The 21,644-nt window shown below is 43.0% G+C and overlaps 1 protein-coding gene across 2 annotated transcripts in view; it reads right to left on the minus strand.

Annotated features, from left to right (window-relative positions):
* Positions 1-231: 231 nt before the first annotated feature.
* ube2h (ubiquitin-conjugating enzyme E2H (UBC8 homolog, yeast)) overlaps positions 232-21,644 on the minus strand; it is a 28,285-nt gene continuing 6,872 nt past the window's right edge. The window contains exons 2-7 of one of the 2 annotated variants that reach the window (XM_071530657.1): positions 8,905-8,981; positions 7,604-7,678; positions 7,457-7,496; positions 6,689-6,741; positions 4,971-5,099; positions 232-4,184 (exon numbers count right to left, since the gene is read on the minus strand). In XM_071530657.1, the coding sequence (XP_071386758.1) occupies positions 4,060-4,184; positions 4,971-5,099; positions 6,689-6,741; positions 7,457-7,496; positions 7,604-7,678; positions 8,905-8,981 (499 nt within the window). In that variant the 3' untranslated portion in view covers positions 232-4,059. The remainder of the gene's footprint in view (positions 4,185-4,970; positions 5,100-6,688; positions 6,742-7,456; positions 7,497-7,603; positions 7,679-8,904; positions 8,982-21,644) is intronic. The other variant, XM_071530658.1, reaches the window with a different exon arrangement.

Raw genomic sequence — 21,644 nt, forward strand, 5'->3', positions numbered from 1 at the left:
CAGGTTTACAGTTAGAAGTGGAGGGCCCCGGAAATCCCAGATCTCGCAACACGTGAACACAGGTTGACTGGGGTCAGTGTTTAAAACTGTGGGTAGTAAAGACATCGGATCTGTAAGCCTATGGTCTTATAACAGAAGAGGAGGGGAGGGAAGAAAGCCAAAAGGAAATGAAATGAAAGCATGAATAAACAGGCTTTTCCACACTTTTTCAAAAATAATTTAGAATCAAAGTTGCAACGGAAGCATACTCATTCACTGGTTTATTGGACATTTCTTTAGTCCTCGAGAGTTAAAAACAAACCAAAAACACAAAGGCTATAAATATTTCTCTTGCCATTGGGTAAGTTTGAATAAAAAGGAAGGGGGGTGGAGGGGGGCAACTGAAAAGACCAGTTGGCCATAATGTTTACCATAGCAACACCAGGCTGCAGCTGAGTATATCATCAATTTATTGCCTAGTGGATGCACACTGCTGAAAAACAAAACTATGATTTTACCCAAACACAAGAGTCCTCTTTTTGAAAAAGACCAAAGTATAATTTGTTCCCTCTTGCACCACTGCATCATAAGCAAATGTGCTTTTTTATTACATTTCTCAACTTGTATATTTTCAGCACTCAAGTACAATACTGCATAAATGTAAAACAAAAAATAATTCCAATCTGAATACTTAAAACAAAAAACTCAAGATCAGATTATCCTCAGTGTGACAATTTAGCTGAACCATAACATACACCTGTTTATAACAGTGGCGCTTGATGATTGAGATTAAAAACAGAAAAGAAATGCGTTTCTCTTTAATGAATAAATACACATATATAGGCAGCTTGGGAGAAAAGCACAAGTCAATTGTGAGACCAGGACTCTGCGTACAGCTTCGCAGGCTCCATTTTGTGTGTGGGTAGATGTGGATCACAGGCCTCACACCACAGCCACTTTGAACACATGTAAAACATTCAGATGGCAATATACCGCCTAGAACACATGTCTATAATATCACAATAGTTAGTTAATTGTACTTAATTTGTAATTTTCTCCCTGCACCAATTAAAATGCTGCATCCTGTTGAAAGCTAACACCTAGTTAACACCCAAATCTCCCTCGGGCCAGTAGAGAGAAATGATTATCCTGTAGCTTTAAACAGTCAAACTGTTCAGTTAAATACTGGAAATTAAAAACAAACTAAAGCGGGGTAATCCCTATTCCAAAGTGGTGATGATTATGAGTACAGCATTTGACTAACTTACGCCTTTGGAGACAATCCAATCTATTGTATGGGGCTGAACCAAACGTTTGATTTCTACACACATTTAGATCTATCAGGCTCACTACATGTCAAATGTCGCCCTAGTTTGAAATCACTCACACTCATCTGTACAACTTTGAATCTGCAAGAAGAGGACAAGCAGGTATGTCTATGGAGTATCTTACATTTACCACGCAACAGACGCTAACTAAAAATCAGATGAACAATGAATGCCTTATCAGATAATTATATCAAACTACCTAAGTCTATCTGTAATACAGCCATATATCATGTGTTGTTTAGTTGAAGTCACCACCCAGCAAAAACTAACTAAGCTGACATCATGTCAAAAACACAGTTTAGCAAGTTCAACAAATGTTAGCATGATTTCCTCCCTTGCAATACCTCTTGGAGTGAAAAAGTTAATCACTATGCAAGATACAACCAAACTCATGTATTTCAAACCCAAGCCACAAAAGCCTCTACCAATCCTACGTTAGCTCAGTAAAGCCCAACGCAACTCAACCCTAGGTCGAACCCCTAATCTGTACAGAGCAATGTTGAGAAAAAAAATATTGAGATGCCAAATCACATATTCTACAAGGTCAAAATGCAGAGAGAGAAGAAAAAAGAGGTTGGGTAAAAACACTGTGCTTTTCCATTTTCTTTTGACCTTCATGGCTTTTTGGAAACATGGTTTTTGGGACTCCTTCAATGGTCACCTTCCTTTTGTGATGAGGCACAGAAGACACTGCTGCATGAGGGAGTTGAGATCAGAGGTGATGAGATGATCTCCTCTAAATCTGCCGTGACACAACAGGTGCGATTCAGTTTTTCGATCTCTCACTCGGGATCCGCAATCTGCCGCAAAGCAACCAGTGAGTATTACTGCTATCTATGAAGTAAAAAGAAGGTGATGTACATTTCAAGGTTTCCTAGGTAGTTTGACTGCCATACTAGCCTCAAACAAGCAACACTTGGTCAGTGTTTCAGTTTCAACACTTGGAGTTTCATGAGGCTTTAAAGAGAGGTGTCGTATCACTGTACAAGGTAGATGCTGTACACAAAAAAACCCAAACGTGTCGATCCCCCATCGGGTGAAAAGTGAGTACAACAGGAAACAAATAGGAAAAAATTGTCAAAATCAAAGCTGCGATTGCCTTCTCTTTCCACATATCTTGGACTTAAACTTCATAACCCGCCATGTTGAATCAAGAGCGAATGACGCAAGTCAAATCTGTATGCCCAAAATGAATTTCAAATTAATTTCCCTCAACAAAAATTGCCACAAGCATAACTGTGACGACTTGTGTGATGCTCTATTTTGTCATCTTCTTCAAAATAGTGATCATGTGAAAAGGATGGGAGCTCCCCCCCTTTAATCCTGGCAGGCAGACAGCAGTCTGGGAGTCCAGTCGATGCAGTGGGGTTACATACCACAGGTCAGACCAGTGTGAAGGGCATGCGTCAGAGCCAACTCTAGCTAACAGCGGAATGTGAGGAGGACCGCTACTACGCTAGCCTGATTCCAACACCATGAATCGCTCATTTTCATTTTCACTCGTATTTGCTTATTAACCATATGACCATTTCAATGTTGCTATTATACTGAATTCACAGTCACCTGAACCAATAATGGTTCAGCTCTTGGCCTGGACGATTGTTCCTGACCAATCACACAAGTAACAATTTGTTTTAATAACAGGGGTGTAATATGTGAGTGCAGGATAATGCCGTCCTGCCCACAAATTGGCCAGTCCAATGAGAAAGCTTGATGCTCACGTGCTTCAGCAGCCTCCTCACTGGAAACCAGTGCCAGCTGCATGAACTGTGAAATTAATATGATCACATGGTTAAAGCATAATCCCCGCTATTTTCAACCTGGACTCTATTTTCTTACCAATTTCTATCTATCGTCTTGTTTGCCTGGGTGTGATACTCTCTAATACAGTGCTATAGGGGCAAAGAATGCTCCCAAAATCCTCCCTAAAAGCCCCTAAAGCATGTCTTTTTCACCATATTGACGCTCATTTTAATGACATGCATTTAATTTTTGGTTTAATGCATTTTGCACTACTTTACACAGCGGCGCATTTAGACAGACAGTTGCAGCCAGCTGACAAAGAGTAAAAGAGTAAACACAGAAGTGCTACAGCAATGGCCAAGGTAGCATCTAAAGTGTACAAGAAAAGCATAAGTTCATTTTCATTTACATCTTTTTACTGACATGTCTCATTACAGAGCGAGCGATCGATGTGCTGAAAAAGACATACAATGGGAGCTTTTGGAGTTGATTTTTTGAGTGTCTGTTGGCTCTGTAGGACTGTATTGGAGAGCCGTACACCCAAGCAAGCAAGACCTAAACAGCTCTATAGTGAAGCAATTGACGAGATTTTGGTCAGAATCAAATGGGAAAATAAGGTCCAGGTCAAAAATGGTTATCTTTTTAAGAAGCAAATCTGAGTGAAAACAAAAATGAGACATTCATGGGGAGAGATCCCGGCTACTACTACATGACCACACACACCATAAAAAGGGAGGGATGGAGGGGACAGAGTGTGAAAGCAACCGCGACATTTGGGTAGGGAGAAACGGCTACAGAATGGGATGGGTGTCTGTCATATACACCAAAGGCTAGATATCCATAAAAATCCTTGTTTAGTAGTAATAATAATAATAAAAAAAAATCAACTTGTTTAAATATGAATATTATAAGTCTGCTTTCTCATGGTTAGGAAATCAAATATAGTCTCTGTGGGGGTTAAAGGAGGAGGTGGGCTGGGGGAGGAGGGGCGGGGGGGGCCCTCCTATCACTACAACTCCATGTCCTGGGCCTCGTCTTCTGAGAAATCAGACATGGAGCTTTCAGACGAAGAGTCGCCGGCCCCCTCTTCCTGCTCCTTCAGAGCCTCCTCTGTTGCATATTTCTGGATGTACTCTGTGGAGAGAGAGTGAGAGAAAGAAAGACAGAGAGAGAGCGAGCGAGAGAGACAGAGAGAGAGAGAGAGAGAGAGAGAGAGAGAGAGAGAGAGAGAGAGAGAGAGAGAGAGAGAGAGAGAGAGAGAGAGAGAGAGAGAGAGAGAGAGAGAGAGAGACAACAAAGCAGAGAGAGAGAAAGAAAGAAGAAAACAGAGACAGTGAGTGAGAGACAGAAAGAGAGCATGGCTGCGTCACATAACTTCACAGGTTGGGAGGAGTACAAAGAGCTCACCCAGGGGATACTGGGAGAAGCAATACACCCAGAGGATACAAAGACAGTCAGACACACACACACACACACACACACACACACACACAAAATAGGTGTGAACAATGAAAAGTACATGACATCAAAGAGCGGAAGGGCAGTCTATGGCCAAAAGCAGTGATATCCATTACAGACGACTGTACCATAACAAACATGAAATCTACCGTACAATGTAATTTTGTCCTAAAAACAATCGCATATAATATCACAATAAACAAGGGCAGAGGGGGGCAGGCATCCTGGACATAATCCAAGACTAGACCTCACATCCACACCCCTGTGAGAGACTGGTGCCTCCAGGAATTAAACTACAAAGAGATCATCTTCAAAAACCCCACTGATTCTCAGTTTAACTGCTTGGTGTGATATGCTAATCAGAACTACTTTTAATCCTTTGTTGGACAAAGTAAACACTATTCTCCAATTGCAAAATTACGTGATCTAAATACACCAAAACAGGATGGAATCGAGCTGAACCTTTGATTTTCTGTTTGTACTCCTCTGGCCGGTGGAGGTACATGGCGGCTGCGTCTCCATTCAGGGGGTCGATGGGGTTTGGGTAGGCCAGCAGCTGGGGCAGGAACGACTCAAAGATGTTGGTCAGATCTGGGGAGGAAGACGACAGAATATCACTCGTACCAACTTCACTCCATTTAATCAGACAGTGAAATAACAATCTAACAGTTATAGATATTTAGTTCCAGACCACCGCTTCTTGGTCCTATACAAACGTAACCATTAATCTGACAGGACCTGATGGAGAAAATCTCACCTCATATTTTGCCAATGATATTTCTAATTTCATCAAACACTGTGCCGCCTCTGCTAATCTGCCAAATGAAAGCTGTTACAGTGCACCGCTGATGCTCATAATCAGTTTACACAGATGTCAGTCAGTGAAGACCATACAAAGGCGTCAAAGATGCTTGGTATATGTACTAGGTACCAGACTTAAAATGTAAAATCCTCAGCCTGATTGAGAGTGACTACACTAATCCCTTTCACTAGCTCTGTGCTAGCAGGCCTTGCTTTCTCTCCAAGCTGAGGCCTACAAGAAAAACCTGCAATTCTGCTCCCGTCTCCTGGGTGTCACTGTTGGGTCCATTCAAGTAGGGCAAACAAACACTTCCCTATCGTCCATTGTATTATCATGTTTTGATGATTTAATCAGTTGCATTTGTTCTCTCTGTCTGCAGAGACCAAATGCAGACAATGCTTGGCTGATTGGCCTATTCTCTCAATGCATTTTCCCAGCCTGATTCCACTCCACAAAACTAAACCTTCTGTATTCTACAAAAGTACAAACAAAGCTAAAATAAAAAGGAAAGATTAGCTACTCAAAAGGGTCTGATTTGATTTTAGAAGAGAACAGAGCAAGCTACCTCACATGGCTGCAGAACGAACTCTGGATCTGGGAACTTGATAACATTAATGATAGTCCAATTAGAAAATCCATTCCCTTTCATATAAAAGCGCTTGAATCGGTGAGTTAATTTAGTATCAAGTTAATTAAATACCATTTAGGGCTTTTACATGCTCCTCCAGGTCATATCTGTGAATACCAGTGAAAATAAATAGGGTGGGCTGCTGAAACATCTGTTAGGGATATCACCATAAAGCCATTTATATTGCTCAACAGCTATCTTAGCCATGTGGAGGGGCTGTAATGAGAAATTAATGGGGAAATGTACAGGGGGAAGGGCATGGGGAGGCAGAGAGCGAGAGCGAGAGCGAGAGAGGCAGTGACAGTGAGAAGAGAGCGAGAAGAGCAACTGGGTGAGAAACAGTAAGGGCACTCACTGCCATTGCGAGTATGAGAGCATGTCCCCCTCTCTCTCTCTCTTTCTCTCTCTCTCTCTCTCTCAGCTGACACACAGTAAATCATTCCTGTCGGGGTGAATGTTTTCTGACCTTGCTGGCTCAGGGTATTACCTCGTTAGTGTTCACTTCACCCCCTAGTAAGTAGATTAGGACCACTACTGTACCATTGTCTAATGCTACAACACCCGCTAGCCAGGGGCCAGCAGTGACTAGTTCACCTTTTTGGCGCCAATGGCCCCGTTTCCACTTCTTCACACATAATCACACAGAAACGGAATATGGAAAGAGTATGATATGCATTGTGTTTATGCTCCATCTCCCCCCCATACACACACATACACACACACACACACACACACAGCAGAGCCACTCACCGTAAAGGGCTGTCCATGTCTGGTTGATGACATCTAAGCACACTGTCCCTGACCTGGGAACCGGACAAGAAAACAGAGGTAGAAGGGCAAGGGGGAGGGGAGGTAAGAGGGAATTAGTGTGTGTGTGTCTATGCCAAGGAAGCTCGATAAATTGCAGCAGGTGACGGCACAAGCCCCCTCTAAACACCTATAAACACCCACTGCAACTACCATCGACAATGCAATTAAGATTAAAAAAAAATTATTCTGGAGATTTGGAAGTGGGGTATGGGAGTAGCGGGTGTTAGTGGGGGGAGGGGGGCAAGGTTCAATCTAAAATATATCCCACATGAAACACATGTTCACATGTTGAATGCGAATGTCGCATTTTCAAGAGGGGCTCTGAAAGATTATTGTGTTCAGATTCCTATTCTGGCCTCTACATCCAGTAAGGCCCCTCACTATTTAACTGTGAGGGGGAAAAAATACAAAAGAAGGTATACGGCCTTGGGAGATTGCTGCTCTTGGTTGTCCCTAGCAGAGGGCGAAGAGATGAAATAAAGAATGTATGCATTGTGTTGGCAAATGGGTTGAAAATATGACATGACAGCAGCTAATTTGATGAGCTTTGGTGAGCTGGCCTTCATATTCGTGTTGTGCACCAATAGTGTAAATTGATTTCCAAAGTTTATGACAAATACTTTGTCAGTTCTTGGCTATACAGTCCAAAAATAATGGAAACCCAATCAAAACACTGACACTTCAAAACTATGACTGGGGTCAACTTACGCTTCATCAATGTTGGGATGAAAAATCTTATTCATGAATCCTGAAAAAAAGAAAAAAAGGAAAGCAAAGATGAGAACAGCGTAAGAGTGAAGTGAAAACAGAAAATGTTAGCTTGTACTCCTGCATGCACAGTGAGAGCACCCCTACCTATTGATGGCGATTTGAAAGGGTATTTGTCGGGAAGATCTACTCGCACCTTCCACACGCCTCCCTCGTACGGCGCTGGACGTGACGAGACAAAGACAGAGAGAACACACTTGAAGACAGAAGAGAGACTTTCATTCCATTCAGCATCATATTCCATCCTTTATGCACTCCTATGGGTTTGGACACTGTAAGATTGTAGCAATTTTCTTCACTCGTTTCTCGCACTGCTGAGAAACACAACGGAGAGCTGGGCACTTGAGAAACGAGCTACTGCCCCCCCCCCCCACCATCACTCCTCCACCCCTCCCATTTTCTTTGATTCTATGCAGTAATGTATTTCAGCCCAGGGCTTTGCAGACTTCTTTACTTCCAAATCAATTGGTGTAATATAGTGACATCAAAGAAGATGTGATTGTGTGTGTGTGTGTGTGTGTGTGTGTGTATGGGGGGGGGTGCTCTCCCAGAATAGCTGTGTGTAACTGGAGCCGCGTGTGCCGTACTGGAACTGGACAGCACATAGACACTGAAACACTGACACTTGTTGAGGACAGACGGCAGCAGCACACACACACTCCCATATGCACACACACACACACACACACACACTCTTACAGCGTGCTCTCGTGCTGAACACAGTTTTGAGGCATCATAAACAGGGCATACACCCACTTCCTTTCTTTATTGATGTGTAAGTAGCAGTGGCTTTGGTGCAACAGATGTTGTGAGCAGTGTCAGTAAGAAGTATTTCCTGCTGAGGAGGCCGTCGTCCTCATCCAACTTCCCCTCAAGCCTGGCTCCACTCCGCTTTACACTCGGTTGCCTCGGGCCTGGTTTTAATCCACTTTATGTCCCTGCCTGCCCTCGTGAAGCCCTCTGTATGTTCCAAACAGGAGAATGACTGAGATTCCTCCGCTGGCTGCTCAGGACAGCTCTCACTGTCGCTTCACGCTCTGTCAGGAGTTTGACTCGACCTCAGATATGTTCAGACATCTTTACAGTAATTTTACAGTTTACAGTTTTCTGTTACAGCAATGTGAATCTGGTCTTATAGGCATAGATTCAGAATGTTTATTTGCTCAGGAAAGGGGAATGAAAAGGAGAACTTTCGAGATCCCAAATGGAGGACGCACGAATAAATGTTACTATGTTTCATGTTCCGAGGAACCAGGGTCAAAGCATATCCCAGGCCTAGATGCTAGGGCCACTTTCTGGGATACATTAGCCCAGTGAGGATTCACCACTGAATTAGGAAACTTGTTTTATGTGTCAGGAAAAAAGGAACAGAAAAGAGAAACACTTACTTCCTGGTGGTCCAAAAAACTTGACTACAAATTCATTGAGTCCGCTGAGGATGGTGACTTCATGCTTGCTCTCAATGCTGCGTGGCTGTTAAGGACAACTGCAGTTCAGCTTCAAAAATACACATATGACCACACACACACACACTACATGATCTGTGGTACTAAAATAATAAATAATTAATGGCAAATATTTCGGGTCTCAAAACAATTTGACCTTTCTGGAATGATAATTCACGCTCTGTTGTTTCCAGCCTGACACATCACCGCGCGCTTTGTTACAAGGAAGACGAAGACGAGAGCAGAATCTGACCTCCTCTTCGTCTCTCCCTCCCCCCCCCCCCCCCCAACCCAACCCCCCGTCTCATTCCCTTTCACATCATACACAGTTATGAGGACTAAAGACAGAAATGATTGCTTTTGACAGATAATGAAAACTAATCAATGCAGGGAAATTCCGCTGGGATTCTGCACCGGCCCCCACTCTACTGCAGAACATTCAGAAGAATCAGCTTCAACGATGATCATTAGCTGCATGCGGATTCTTCATTCTGCACACCGATGCAGGACACTGTACTGCCTACAAATAAACAACAACAAACATCCCCACTCTGAATGTGAAGTTTCAGTGATTGCAAACCCAAAAATGCATGCACACACACACACACACACGCACGCACAAGTGGATCGAAACAACACAAAAAAGAAGGAAATGGTGGAAGGGAAAGCTGGAAAAAAGGAATCTCCACATCTCTGAAACATTCTCTCTCAGCTCTTTTCTAGATTGCATTTGCTCTGCAAGAACAAAACAGTCATGCCAAAGAAGGTATTGAGGCTTAGCGTTGCACATATTGCCCTCCCCTGACTGGGACTTTTGTGTGCTAGCATTTAGAGAGAGGGAGCAATTGCAGATCAAACTCTCTCTAGTGAAGGGACTGTTCAGCAGAGCTAGGGGCCCCAGCCATCAGTGGATCAGATTCCACCAGCCGTCTTTTTCAAACACTCCAACTCCCTTTACATGACACATATACATATGCACAGCACACTCACAGACCCACACAGGCCTCCTGCCACCTGTCATTCTCTAATAGCCCCCTTGGGGATGAAACAGGTCCCCACTGAGCAACACAGCAGAAGAGGCTGTATCCCCACACTGAGGGCCTGATGTTCTGCTAATTTACACAGTAACCCATAGTCCTAACAAATACAATATGCTCTCTAGCTTGGCTGTAGTGCAGCCTATGAGAATAAAACGTTAAAAATAAAAAAAAGCTTGGCATGTATTTATCAAGCTTCTGATCCCACTTTGGGATCACTGATGCCATTAACCACCTCATTCATAAAGTGGTTAATCTAATATCTTACGTTGCTCACATCTCAATACTTATCAATGGCGGAGTTTATACGGTGCAAGATTATACATTAGGGGGAATAACTCACTCTTATTCAAGATAAAATCATCTCAGATGTCTCTGCCAGACTAGAGAAGCTCATTTGGTCCAAAAACTGTGAATCCATCTGTAATAATCCAGCCAGTAGAACAGTGGTCTAACAGGGCATGTCAACAAACGTGCATGTTATTTCACTGCGATATGCTTATGCTCAAACTCCAAAATAGTTTTCAAAGTTGCTTAGAAACTGAGGTTAATGAGATGTCAATTTCTGTTTAACCCACATTTACAAAAATGATGAGTTATCTTGTGTAACCAAGGTAAATTGTCAGCAATAATTTTGCAAACCGCCTAGCCTTGATATTCAATCTATAACCTCATATCCATTTCATATTTTTGCAACGCTTCTCTGAACTTAGATGAAGGCAGTCTTGTTTTTAAACTCCCTTATCATGCGATCGGTAGAACATAATTTTCTTGAAAATGTAAAACTCTTAACCTAAAGCAATTTTCTGACTACTTCAGTTGCAAGTTGAGAATATTCAGCTGCAGCCTTGCGCTCTACATGGGATTGGTCAAGGAAAGGCTTTCGAAATTGCTTGGATTTGACTATCTCTACGCAGCACACTCCAGAAGATTGAGCAACTGACACCATGCAAATGTACAGATGCTAGGCTGTCATCTGCAGTGTGAGTGAGTGATAATAACACTTGAATTGCACATGACTCAAGCAACACAGATTCCCAACACATTTTAATAGGGCGCAAGAATCTTGGGACTTTGAAAATAAAAACAAACGCTGGATATTAAGGCGCGCCTGGCCCAACTGTTCATTTTTGTGTTTATCTTTCTAATGTGATTCACTTCCAAACCTCCAAACAGGCTGAGCTTTAGAGAATTTGCATTTCCCCCAAACATCTGCCATAGGAGATGTTTTCCCCTGTGAGATGGGTGAATAATCGGTAAGCGTTTTCCTCTGTTCCTGCCCATTTAAAATGGCAGCTACTCCAGTTACAGACATAATTACAATAATCACGGACCCTCAAGCATGCGTTAGCGTATTTTCTTTTATTCAAAGAACCACATGGCTAAATCCAACATTATGGCTATGGGGATATGCTCTACCCTAGCCCTTATCATTCTCCATCCCCACTCTAGTATACGTAGAGCTTGTCACAGACAGATTATCCTCCAGTGTATGAAAGCAGAGGAAAAAGTATGGGAAATAAAAAACAGAAAGCAGAGAGACTGGGACACGGAGAGAGAAAAAGTGAACACGAATAAGACACAGAGACGGAAAGAATCATCAAACGAGTGCAAAAGACTTTGATAGAATGCGGTAAATGCAGAACACGAGACACAAAGAACGAGAGAAAGGATAAAAATGTGTGTTTGCCGAGCCACACAGTGTAGCAGCTGGCTTGTCAATCCTGATTGAGTGTGTATCCCATTAGCAGTGGCACTGAGCCTCAAAGGGTTAAACCAAACTGGAGGTTATTTTAAGCTCCGGTTGAATCTGCGAAGGGCAGAATGAATCCCTAGCTTCACCCAGGAAATGTGTCATTGTCAGAAAGAAGAGGAACTTCTCTGTTCTGACTCGTGTTTGAGTCAGGGAGGCATCTTGAGGGTCTTTCAAAAAAAGGCCAAGGCATAATGAATGAACACTAACACTTAGGAGTACTTAATGCTTACCTGAAGCATGCTAGCAAAACACCAACTAGCCTACACATAATGGGGAGACTCCAGTGCTTAAAGAAAAGCCCCACCCACATTAGACTATATACATGATGTTTACATTCTGCAGCTCATCCAGTTCTGTCCTTCGTGTAAGGGCATCTGTGTACCTAACCAATAAGGGAAAATCACTGGTGTGTGAGGGAATGTGTGCATGGTCATGTAAGAGAGGGCAGCAATCCCCAAGAGGGGGATGGGATGGAACGTGTGTGTGTTGTATGTGATAGAGGACAACAGCGAGTGGGGGTGGGCATACGTTATTAATGGGATGAATCAACAGTGATCCTGCTGCAGGCTAATTGACACCAGCTATACTGACATGGGTAGGCTACCTATGCCAAATGAGACATTTTTACATTTACATTTTAGGCGTTTAGCTGACACACTTATCTAGACAGGCTTACATTGAATGCAATGGTAGAAAAAGTTACATTTCCTACTCCTAGATCACCAAAATTACAAGCAACCAATAGTAAGGAGTGCAAAGGTCAGGGCCTTAGTGTTCTGTGACCACCGTGAGATCATGTGAGAGAAGAAAGAGCTGTGACAGAGTACCTTGTAGAGCACCAGCTGACTTCTCACATACTGTTAACATGATAATAATGTGAACTAAATTGCACACAAGCATCAATTTTTAAACACATTTAAGTGCAGATGACACTCAACACACAACTGTGTTCAGTAGCCAACAGCGCAAGACTGTGGCAGGACTGGGCACCTAAGAGCGTGTGAATATGCGTAACCACACCCCAACCTCGCAAATACACACTAATCCACCCACCCCACCCTCCTCACAAACACACCCCCTGGCTATTCAATGTGCTCTTAGTTAACTTGCACGGATAAAGAAGTATAGCAGCAACAACTACAACAACAGTAGATGTGAGCGCGCACACACACACACACACACACACACACACACACACACACACACGCACATTACTCACAGTCTTTAGCATAAAGACCAACACTCTCTTTGGCTTGGATGTAAACATCAACACTCTCACCCTCTCCTCCCATCTTTGTCTTTAGTGAGGCCAATCCCAGCGCAATGAATTCACTCTTATGGGATGCTGGCCATCTTTCATGCCGTCATGACACCTTCATGTTCTGACCCACTGGCCTCTTGATTGATACAGGGAGGCCCGAGGAGCCAAGCACTCATTCCTCCCACCCAGCAAATAAATACAAGTCACTGTCAACAGCTGCTCGCTCCCAGTATGAAGGAGTTTGGCAGGTCTGTTAAAACAGAAAGGAGTTCCTGCTACAGCTTGTAAACCTCCAACTGTTTGATGGAGTGGATGATGGGGTGAGAGAGGGTAGCTGACAAAACAGCCCTCCAGCCAGTCAAACACACAGAGGGGAGAGGAGATATGCAGATTGTCACAAAACCTGATGAGCAGGACACACTTATTACATACCAATTTACCAGGAGCTGTTGTATTGTAGGACTACACAATTTTTTGTTGTTAGAAAGTGTCAAACTTAAGTTGAGAACAGTGGTTAGATAGGCTTGCATTTGCCAAAAGAAAGATGCATTTTTTTTCACCATCACAAGAAGCCAGCAATTGCATTACATTGGGTGCATTTCATTCATATTCAGGATATTCTTCTGTTTATGAGTTGGCGCTATATCCCGCTTACAATAACTAGGATAAGCCCATATCCCAAATATAAAAGCCTTATGCTATCTGGGATATGTCGATATTAACCGGTATATTCTGGCATGTAAACACTACATCCTATTTATTGTTGGGTTTGGTGAATAGCGCAAACACTGTTTCCATAGAGTCACAAACATCAAAATAACATCCCACTAATGAACTCAGCGGGAAAACTATAGAACATTAGACTATCTCCATGTATACAGGTAAATGGAAAAACTGGTTACTGATCATTGCATGTAAACGCCATATCCTGACTAAGACCTGGTAAGGCTCATATTCCAAATATTAATGTGCATGTAAACACACTCATTGTCACCTAACCAGGATTCAACTGTACCAAGAAGTTTCAGGACAATTCAACGAACAACTTCTAACAGAAGTGTCTTGGTCAAGGATATGTGTTAATTTGTTCCCCACTTGCTGCACTACTCCAGTCTTCGTTTGTCCATCCCCCCACCTAGGATTAGTATAGATAAGTCATAATCTGGATAGCACTAGGTCAATAATATCCCTTTACGCACACATATAATCTGATGCACAGAGCCCAATCAATCCAGAAGAACAAACACACACATCCTTAGCTACATCTCCCATAAAAACAGCCATGTTTATTTTAAGCCTCAAACTGTAATATGGTTCCCTGTGGACAAACCATTTCCCCACCACTGACTTTCTTCATATAGTGATTTATTGGATTGAAGAGACTCTGGGGACAGACAGTGTTAGCCAGCTCAACATTAGTTTTACATGTATGTTGATGCAGTAAAAGGTTTGTTTGCATTTACAGTGTTTGTAATGTAAACAGCACTGTTAGGATAGGATAAACAATTTCCAACAACTCCTTTTCAGTCTGCAAGTCAAACTCTTCAAGAACATGTGAATATAACCAAATATTAGACTTGGTCAAATATATACTGAATTGTATCATTACGTCCTGTTCTGCTCTGTGATGGCCCTGGAGCCAAAGTTTCTAAGATGCCACTTTCTCAGTCTAGGGCAGGCAACAGCCCTCCTCCCTCCTTTTCACAACACAGTTGGGGCTAAGTTTTGGGGGTGCGCTCTGAGAAGTCAGTGCCAACTTAGCTCTGGAGCTAAACAAATTTATCCCAGGGCTAAGGTCAATGTTACCCTGATTCCTGAGTTTGTAATGCAAATCCAAAGTCTTGAGTGTAAAAATATGCAGTGAAAAACCTTTTCGGGTGTGGTCTAGACATATCTTGTTTTCCTTTTGGCCCATTCAGGCCACTATCCCTGTCTGACCCAGGCTTAAAATATCCTGTCCTGACCAACCGCTTGCTAAGTAGGGAAAACAAACATGATGGTTCATCATAAACAGCACTGTGTCAAACAATGTGGTGTCAACTACACTTGAACATTTCCCTTTTTGGAGACAGTAGCTGTTGACTTGGTGAAGTGAAGGCACTATAATTGAAAAGAAAGAAGAGAGGGAGAGAGGGAGAAGGAAGGCAAGCTCAAAACCATCCTCTGATCAAACCTCCCAGCAGGGCGATATAATGAATCAAAAACCCTCAATACTGACTACTGCAAGTTCCACTTCAAAACAAAGTGAATTTTTTATCATCTATTTTGCATGTTTCCAAGTTATGAAAAAGACGGGGTGGAAGCTGTGCCCACATGTATCACAACAACTGTCGGCACAAAGAATTTGCTGTACAATTTTTAGACAACATGGTGCAGCCCTATGTCTTGGGCACATAAAAACCAGATTAAAAAGCACCAAATTGACACAGCAGGCCAGACTAGACCCTTTATTTCTCAGCATACAACACACTGACCACCTGCTGAATCCGCCAGCTTTAAGTCAAACCTTTTCAAGTTAAGGTATGGAGCGTCTAGGCCGATTAGGGATAAATAAAGGGAGAGGCAGTAAGTCAAAGAATACCAAAGAGATGGAGAGTGCTAGGCAACAGGCTAGCAGAGAGGATCACATTCAGCATTTCCCTTGGGTTTTACAGTCATTTGCAGAACTCAGCAGTGAAAAGGACTGTCATTAATAGTCAGTGTTAATGTGTTTTTTTTTTTATCAGATAGGGAAATGTATTTGTGGTGAGCCTGTCTTATATTGTGGTGCAGCAAAGAAGTCTGCATGGGAAACACTGTCATTAATAGTCAGTGACCCCCAAAGCCAGGGGGAAAGAGGAATATAAAAAGAGAGGGCACAATAAGGTCAGCCAACCACACAGCCAGTGAGAGTGATGAAGCAGGGGAGTAAGCAAGCGCACGAGAAGATGACAGAGAGGGCTGACAAACAGTGAAGTGAAAGAAACATGGACAGAGTGATGATGAAAGAGCAGTGGAGAGATAGTGATGCAGAGAAAATGAGAGAAAGAGTTCAGCCTGGTGAATGCTGATCCAGCCTCACAGGCAGATCTGTGGATGTGAATGACATCATTGCTGTGGACCGCAGGCAACAGCCCATGATGGTGACTTGGCCTGCGTGTGTGTGTGTGTGTGTGTGTGTGTACGTGCGCACATGTGAATGTCTATTATACATGACTGAAATCAGTGTAGGCAGCAGTTAGCATAAAATAGTGCACTAGTGGCCAGAGGGTAAGCACAGGGTGGTTGAATTCTCCATCCACTCTCAATGGGCAAAAGGGATAGGTCTATTCACTGGTCAATGGGATGAGGCTACAAACTGGTCTGCTTTAATAGCAAGGCAAATATTTAGGCTACCTACTGCCAACAGGGAATACAACACTGTCTCAGAGAGGTGAGACTGCCTACATTGGGCCAACTGCACGCTGACAGCAAGTCGGTGTGATGTAAATTTGCTGGCTGTCAATTTACCTGGTACTAAGGGCAACAAAAACACTGTTAACATTGAAACTTCCCCAGACAGTAACCTGTTTTAAGCGTGAACCTTCTATTACAGATGAGGAACTATGAAGCGTCAACCTCTCTCTCGCTCTCATACACACACACACACACACACACACACACACACACACACACACACACACACTCTCTGGCCACCATGTACAATCAAAGGTCTTGCAGATGAAAGGCAGGAAATATAGCAGCAGTCCTCGGGGTGAGAGCAATGGAGTAGGTTTCCTCCACCAAAAGAGACACATGCTTTGACTACCAAAAGAAATGCACATACTAAGATGCATTGCCAAAAAGAGAGGGATAGAGAGAGAGAGAGGAGGCTTATATTTATGAGAGCATAAACTCCATTATGCAAAAAGAAGAGCAGAAAGAGGCCTACTACATCTGAAATACAATAATGGAGCAGGCGGCAAACTCTATACCAGCACCCTACCACCAACAATGCTGTTCTTTCTTCTTCTTCCTCACATGATGGGCCCAATGCCCACTCTCTGATATGGGGCCTTATTGAAAGAGAGAGACAGAGAAAAAAAATGGATTTCGGGTACACATGTAGTTGGATGCACATACAATTTTGGTCAGTGTGTGTGCGTAGCTGTGTGAGTGTAATCGAGCTTGCTTGTATGCGGCCTCTGCCAGGATACATACACCTCTATCTCTACAGGTGTGCACAAGGTTCTGGTGTGTGCATAGCCTGTGTCTGTGTGCATGTGTTTGTGTGTGCATCCGATTTCGTGTGTATTAGCGTACTGCACCGTGCCAAGCAGGATTAGTGTGTGACCTCCACTATACTAAACAGTCTGGGAACACAGGCTGCTAGTGTAGCACGGCAACCATCCTGGGTACAGGCCACAGCAGGCAGAGAGAGAGAGAGAGAGATAGAAAGGCAGTTGCTGTGAGAGCGTGATTTAATCAGCTCCATGCCAAACAAACATCGTTCTCCCTGCAGCCGTCTCCAGCCAACCCCACTGACCCACTCCAACATTCTCCTTCTCTCCATCTCTCTCATTCTCCCCCTAATACTGTGAGACTAGCTTTTGTCTCCCCACTGTTTGCTTTCTTTTATTCCTCATTAAGGCCGGGTCATACGAGATGATTTTAATGCAGATTCAAAGCCCGACTGGACCATCCTGACTGACAGGAGTGCCCCCATCCCCAGCTCACTCCTCAGGTCATGCAGATTATTCTGTTGTGTGAACGGGCTCAAGTCTGTAGACTTTGGCCCTCCCAACAACCCCAGACCAGTCGGAGCCCCACAACAAAATGTGTTTTATTTTGTCACTCCCAGTATGGCCAGGTTTGTGTAGTGTGAAGCGGTCCAAGACTCGCCAAGACTGAAATCTGAGTGGCACTCGCAACATCCAATGGGAGTTTAGCTTAAGGGGGAAGAAAAAGAGAATGCACCAGAAGAGAAGTCACCAACAACTCCCACTCATGTAGATAGTTTACATCAGTAGAGATCCGCAACTCCACTTGCTACACTCTTGACAAGTTGCTACACAAATTTATTTGGAGGAATAAATCTCATAAAATGGTATAACATGGCAACCGGCCTGGATCAATCAATCCATACAAGTATGCATTTACAAATTAAGTGAAAGAAGTCTCAGACAAAATTCCTCAATGTTATCCTTATAATAATGCCACTTCAAAATACAGTTGTAATGTAAATGTAGACTGAAACTTCTCTACCATGACACAATAAATTATCAACATCTATTATCAACATTCCTTCAGTGACACTGAACTGTCCTGAAGGAATGGGAAAATGTTTTTCAATGACAAAATCAGGGTAGTGCATGATCCCTCGTTTTCATGTGTGTGACGCCCCAATTTTGCCCTGCTGTGTAGTGTCAAAAGATTCCAGACAGGACAGCAAGCAGGCGGGTCATTTAGTCTGAACTGCCCTCATTGGGCAAGATATGAACAGTGTTTCGATCTGACCTAGGCTTAAATTCTAGCTCTCACTGAATAGAAGAGTGCAGCCCAGCAGGTTAGTGAAGCTTTACACTGGCTGAAAACCGAAGTAAAATCTAGGCTACGGAAGAAGTCTTCAAGGCTATTACAAAGTAAGATCAACCAAAATCAGTGACAAAATGTCATTAGTCTTGCAAGCCCTATTTAACTAGAGGCTGAAAATGGAAAACTATGAAAAAGCATGACAGCTAAAAAGGTAGCTAATCATCAAGCCTGCTTCACTTAATAGGCTGCCTCACAGGATTCAAAGTTCACAAATGTCTGCTTAGTGCTCTTTACAGATGGGTGGCGGCCGTTGATAGAGCAGAGCTATGGCAGTTGCTGCCTTGCTTACAGTGCAGTAATAAGGAGTTTAACTGCATGTTTGCTTGACTGATTTGGGAATTGTGGTACCCTTCACTGTACTGGACTCTCATAATTAAGACACTAATGCCTCCAGTTATTCATGGATCCAAATCTGATTCTGACAGGCTCTGTAACAGCCACCGCTCCTTAGCCTAGTTTCTTCCCTGTCAATGTATGGGCTGGTTGTTCTCGGCTCTCCTCAGAGGCGTTGGGGCCCCGGCTGTCCATGACTGGCCTGGCCCTCTCTGATAAGTGAATGCAGGTGGACCGGTAGGACAGTAACAGGCCTGCAGCCCTTCACCAGCTGTTCTCACTTCCCCTTTTTCCTGCCCATGCCTCGGGGGAGGAACGTGTGCTGGCTCTCCACTCTGTCCCCTCTAGCTCAGGGACGCTAGGGTCTTAATAGCCCCCAGTACAACACAAATAGTGTACTTGTAAACAGATTAAGCACATGTGATTGTTCTATGTGGAAACAAAACAAATGAATTAGCCATGAGGAGTGGCCTAATCCTTCAGAGACTAGGCTAGCATAGTCCTGATACAACTCATGTTTTACAAATACCTACAGTATGCAGATCCACATTATGAATAGACCTAGAAAAACTACCTCCTCTAGTGTCTGCAACTTTGTCCACAACAAACTTTATGGAGGGTAGGCTTTGGGACTTGCAGCCATCAAGTCAAGATTTTCAAAAAAGGCTACAAGGCCCATCACCTCACAATAACCTGTGCTTGCTACTAAGAACACATACAGTAAGATCATCTCTTTCATCCTAACATATTTCCTCACAACTAGTAAATGAACTGGACTGCAGTTGAAGAAATACAGAATTTCTTAGGTGAAAAATAAACAACCCAAGCAAAGGGAAAATAAACCTTGTGGGTAATTTAAAGTTTGGTATACGACATCATAGTTGGCTGGTTTTCTACAGGCTGTATTTTTAGCAGTTTAGGTTTTCAAATAGTCACTCACAAGTTCCTAAGGTCAAAAAACTACAATAGCAAGGCCTAGGCTATATATACTATATTGAGAAATGCAACACAGCTTTTGTTTTGCCTTGGAGCTCAGTTTGATGACAACAACTGAAGTAGGCCAAAAAGAAATGTAGGCTATAGCTAAAAAAAAAGTTTAGGTTAAGTAGAGAGTATTCTATACAATATAAAATAGCCCTCCACAATATAGTAATCTTATCATACTGAGACTTGCAGAAACCTGCTAAACTGTCATTTGGCATTGGGCTGCTGCTATTCCCCATTCTATTCTTATCCTGGGTGGGAAATGACCACAGGCCAAATGCTGGAGAATTTTGGCTGCTAATCTCCTCTACTCTACCAGCTTCTGTGACAGGTTATATTTGGCTGGTGAAAGAGTCAGTTTAGGGAACTACTTGCCATTGTGTCAGTTAGATGAAATCAAGTAGATTAGTTTCCTGCTCTGTTCTCATCTCTTTACAGCAAAACACTGTAAAATAATGTTTGGCTGTTTAATGGTAACACTCTGTACTTTGGACGGGTCACGCATTCAGATGTGTTTCAGAAAAGCATAGCAGCGAAAGTATGCCCCTTTACAGTAGTCAGGTAATATGTTCATAATGTTGAATCATAACTAATGAACCTCTCCTTTCAACATTTCAAGATTGGTAAAGCTGGTAAAGCTGAGTTCAGACTGTCTGTTCTGGAAGCATCTAGCTCCTCCTGACACATTAAGTGTTTGAATACTGATGGAGGACTGGGTGCCAGTGTGTGCGGCCTGCGCTAAAAGAAAACCTCACAGCATGTTTTACATATCAATGGACATATGGCCCCAAAGGTCTGACTCACTGAAATCCAAATGTAAATGCCTTTTAGCTGCTAAGTACATACTGCACTCACTGGGCAGTGGATGGAAGATAAGTCCATGAATACTTCAGTTTCACATTCCGCTTTGAAAATGAAGGGTAAACATCTGACATTTTATGAAACATTTGATATGACGAGAGAGGTTGTGCCATCAACTGGAATATACGTCTGTTACCTTGCAATGCAATAGTAGAGGAAGTAGCTTATGTAAAGCTTATGTCTATGTATTCATTTCAATAGCCAGTCTAACATGTTGAACCTGTGTACATTTCCCATTCTCATTCAAAACACTGACAGACTACATTTCTCACCTCATCTAGAGATGAGTAACAGACAAAAAACACAAAACACAGACACACACCAACCGCCCCTGAAGCTCCCACACCTTAGGATGAGCCTTTTGAACTAACACTATAATAACAGCTGACAATGCATATGAATAAAGCTGTCTTCACAATCCAAGATTTTCATTTTCATTTCAATATGCAGTCGCACTGAAACAATATGTGCATTTTCTAAGCCTGCTCTAAAAGCAAAAGAGAATGAAACAAAACAAACAGCTCAATGCTCCGCAGATAACCAAGAACATCATAACCACATTGCAATGCAGATCTGGTTCCCACTAGAGAGAGGCCTACATATACCAGGCTAGCTGCTGGCTACCTCACTGGATGGGAGCTGGAGCAGTACAGTACGGCACAGGGTGAGTTCTTTGTCTTCTCTGGTGAGAGATGAGAGCCCACCCACCGCAATCAAACATGAATCCCTGAGCTGCTCCTCCTCTCAACCCTTCACTAAATCAACAGTCTATTTACAGCAACAGCACTGTGTGTGCATGTGTGTGTGTGTGTATACAGGATATGATCATTAATGATCATGAAAACTCTGTTATTGAGCCAGGGCAGAAGAAACAATGGCCTGAATCCCAGGCAATTGT

This window comes from Centroberyx affinis, unplaced genomic scaffold (assembly GCF_046629955.1).
Source record: "Centroberyx affinis isolate AG114_WGS23_722 - 3 ecotype Tasmania unplaced genomic scaffold, CSIRO-AGI_Caff_v1 ptg001951l_1, whole genome shotgun sequence".
Classification (NCBI taxonomy): domain Eukaryota; kingdom Metazoa; phylum Chordata; class Actinopteri; order Beryciformes; family Berycidae; genus Centroberyx; species Centroberyx affinis.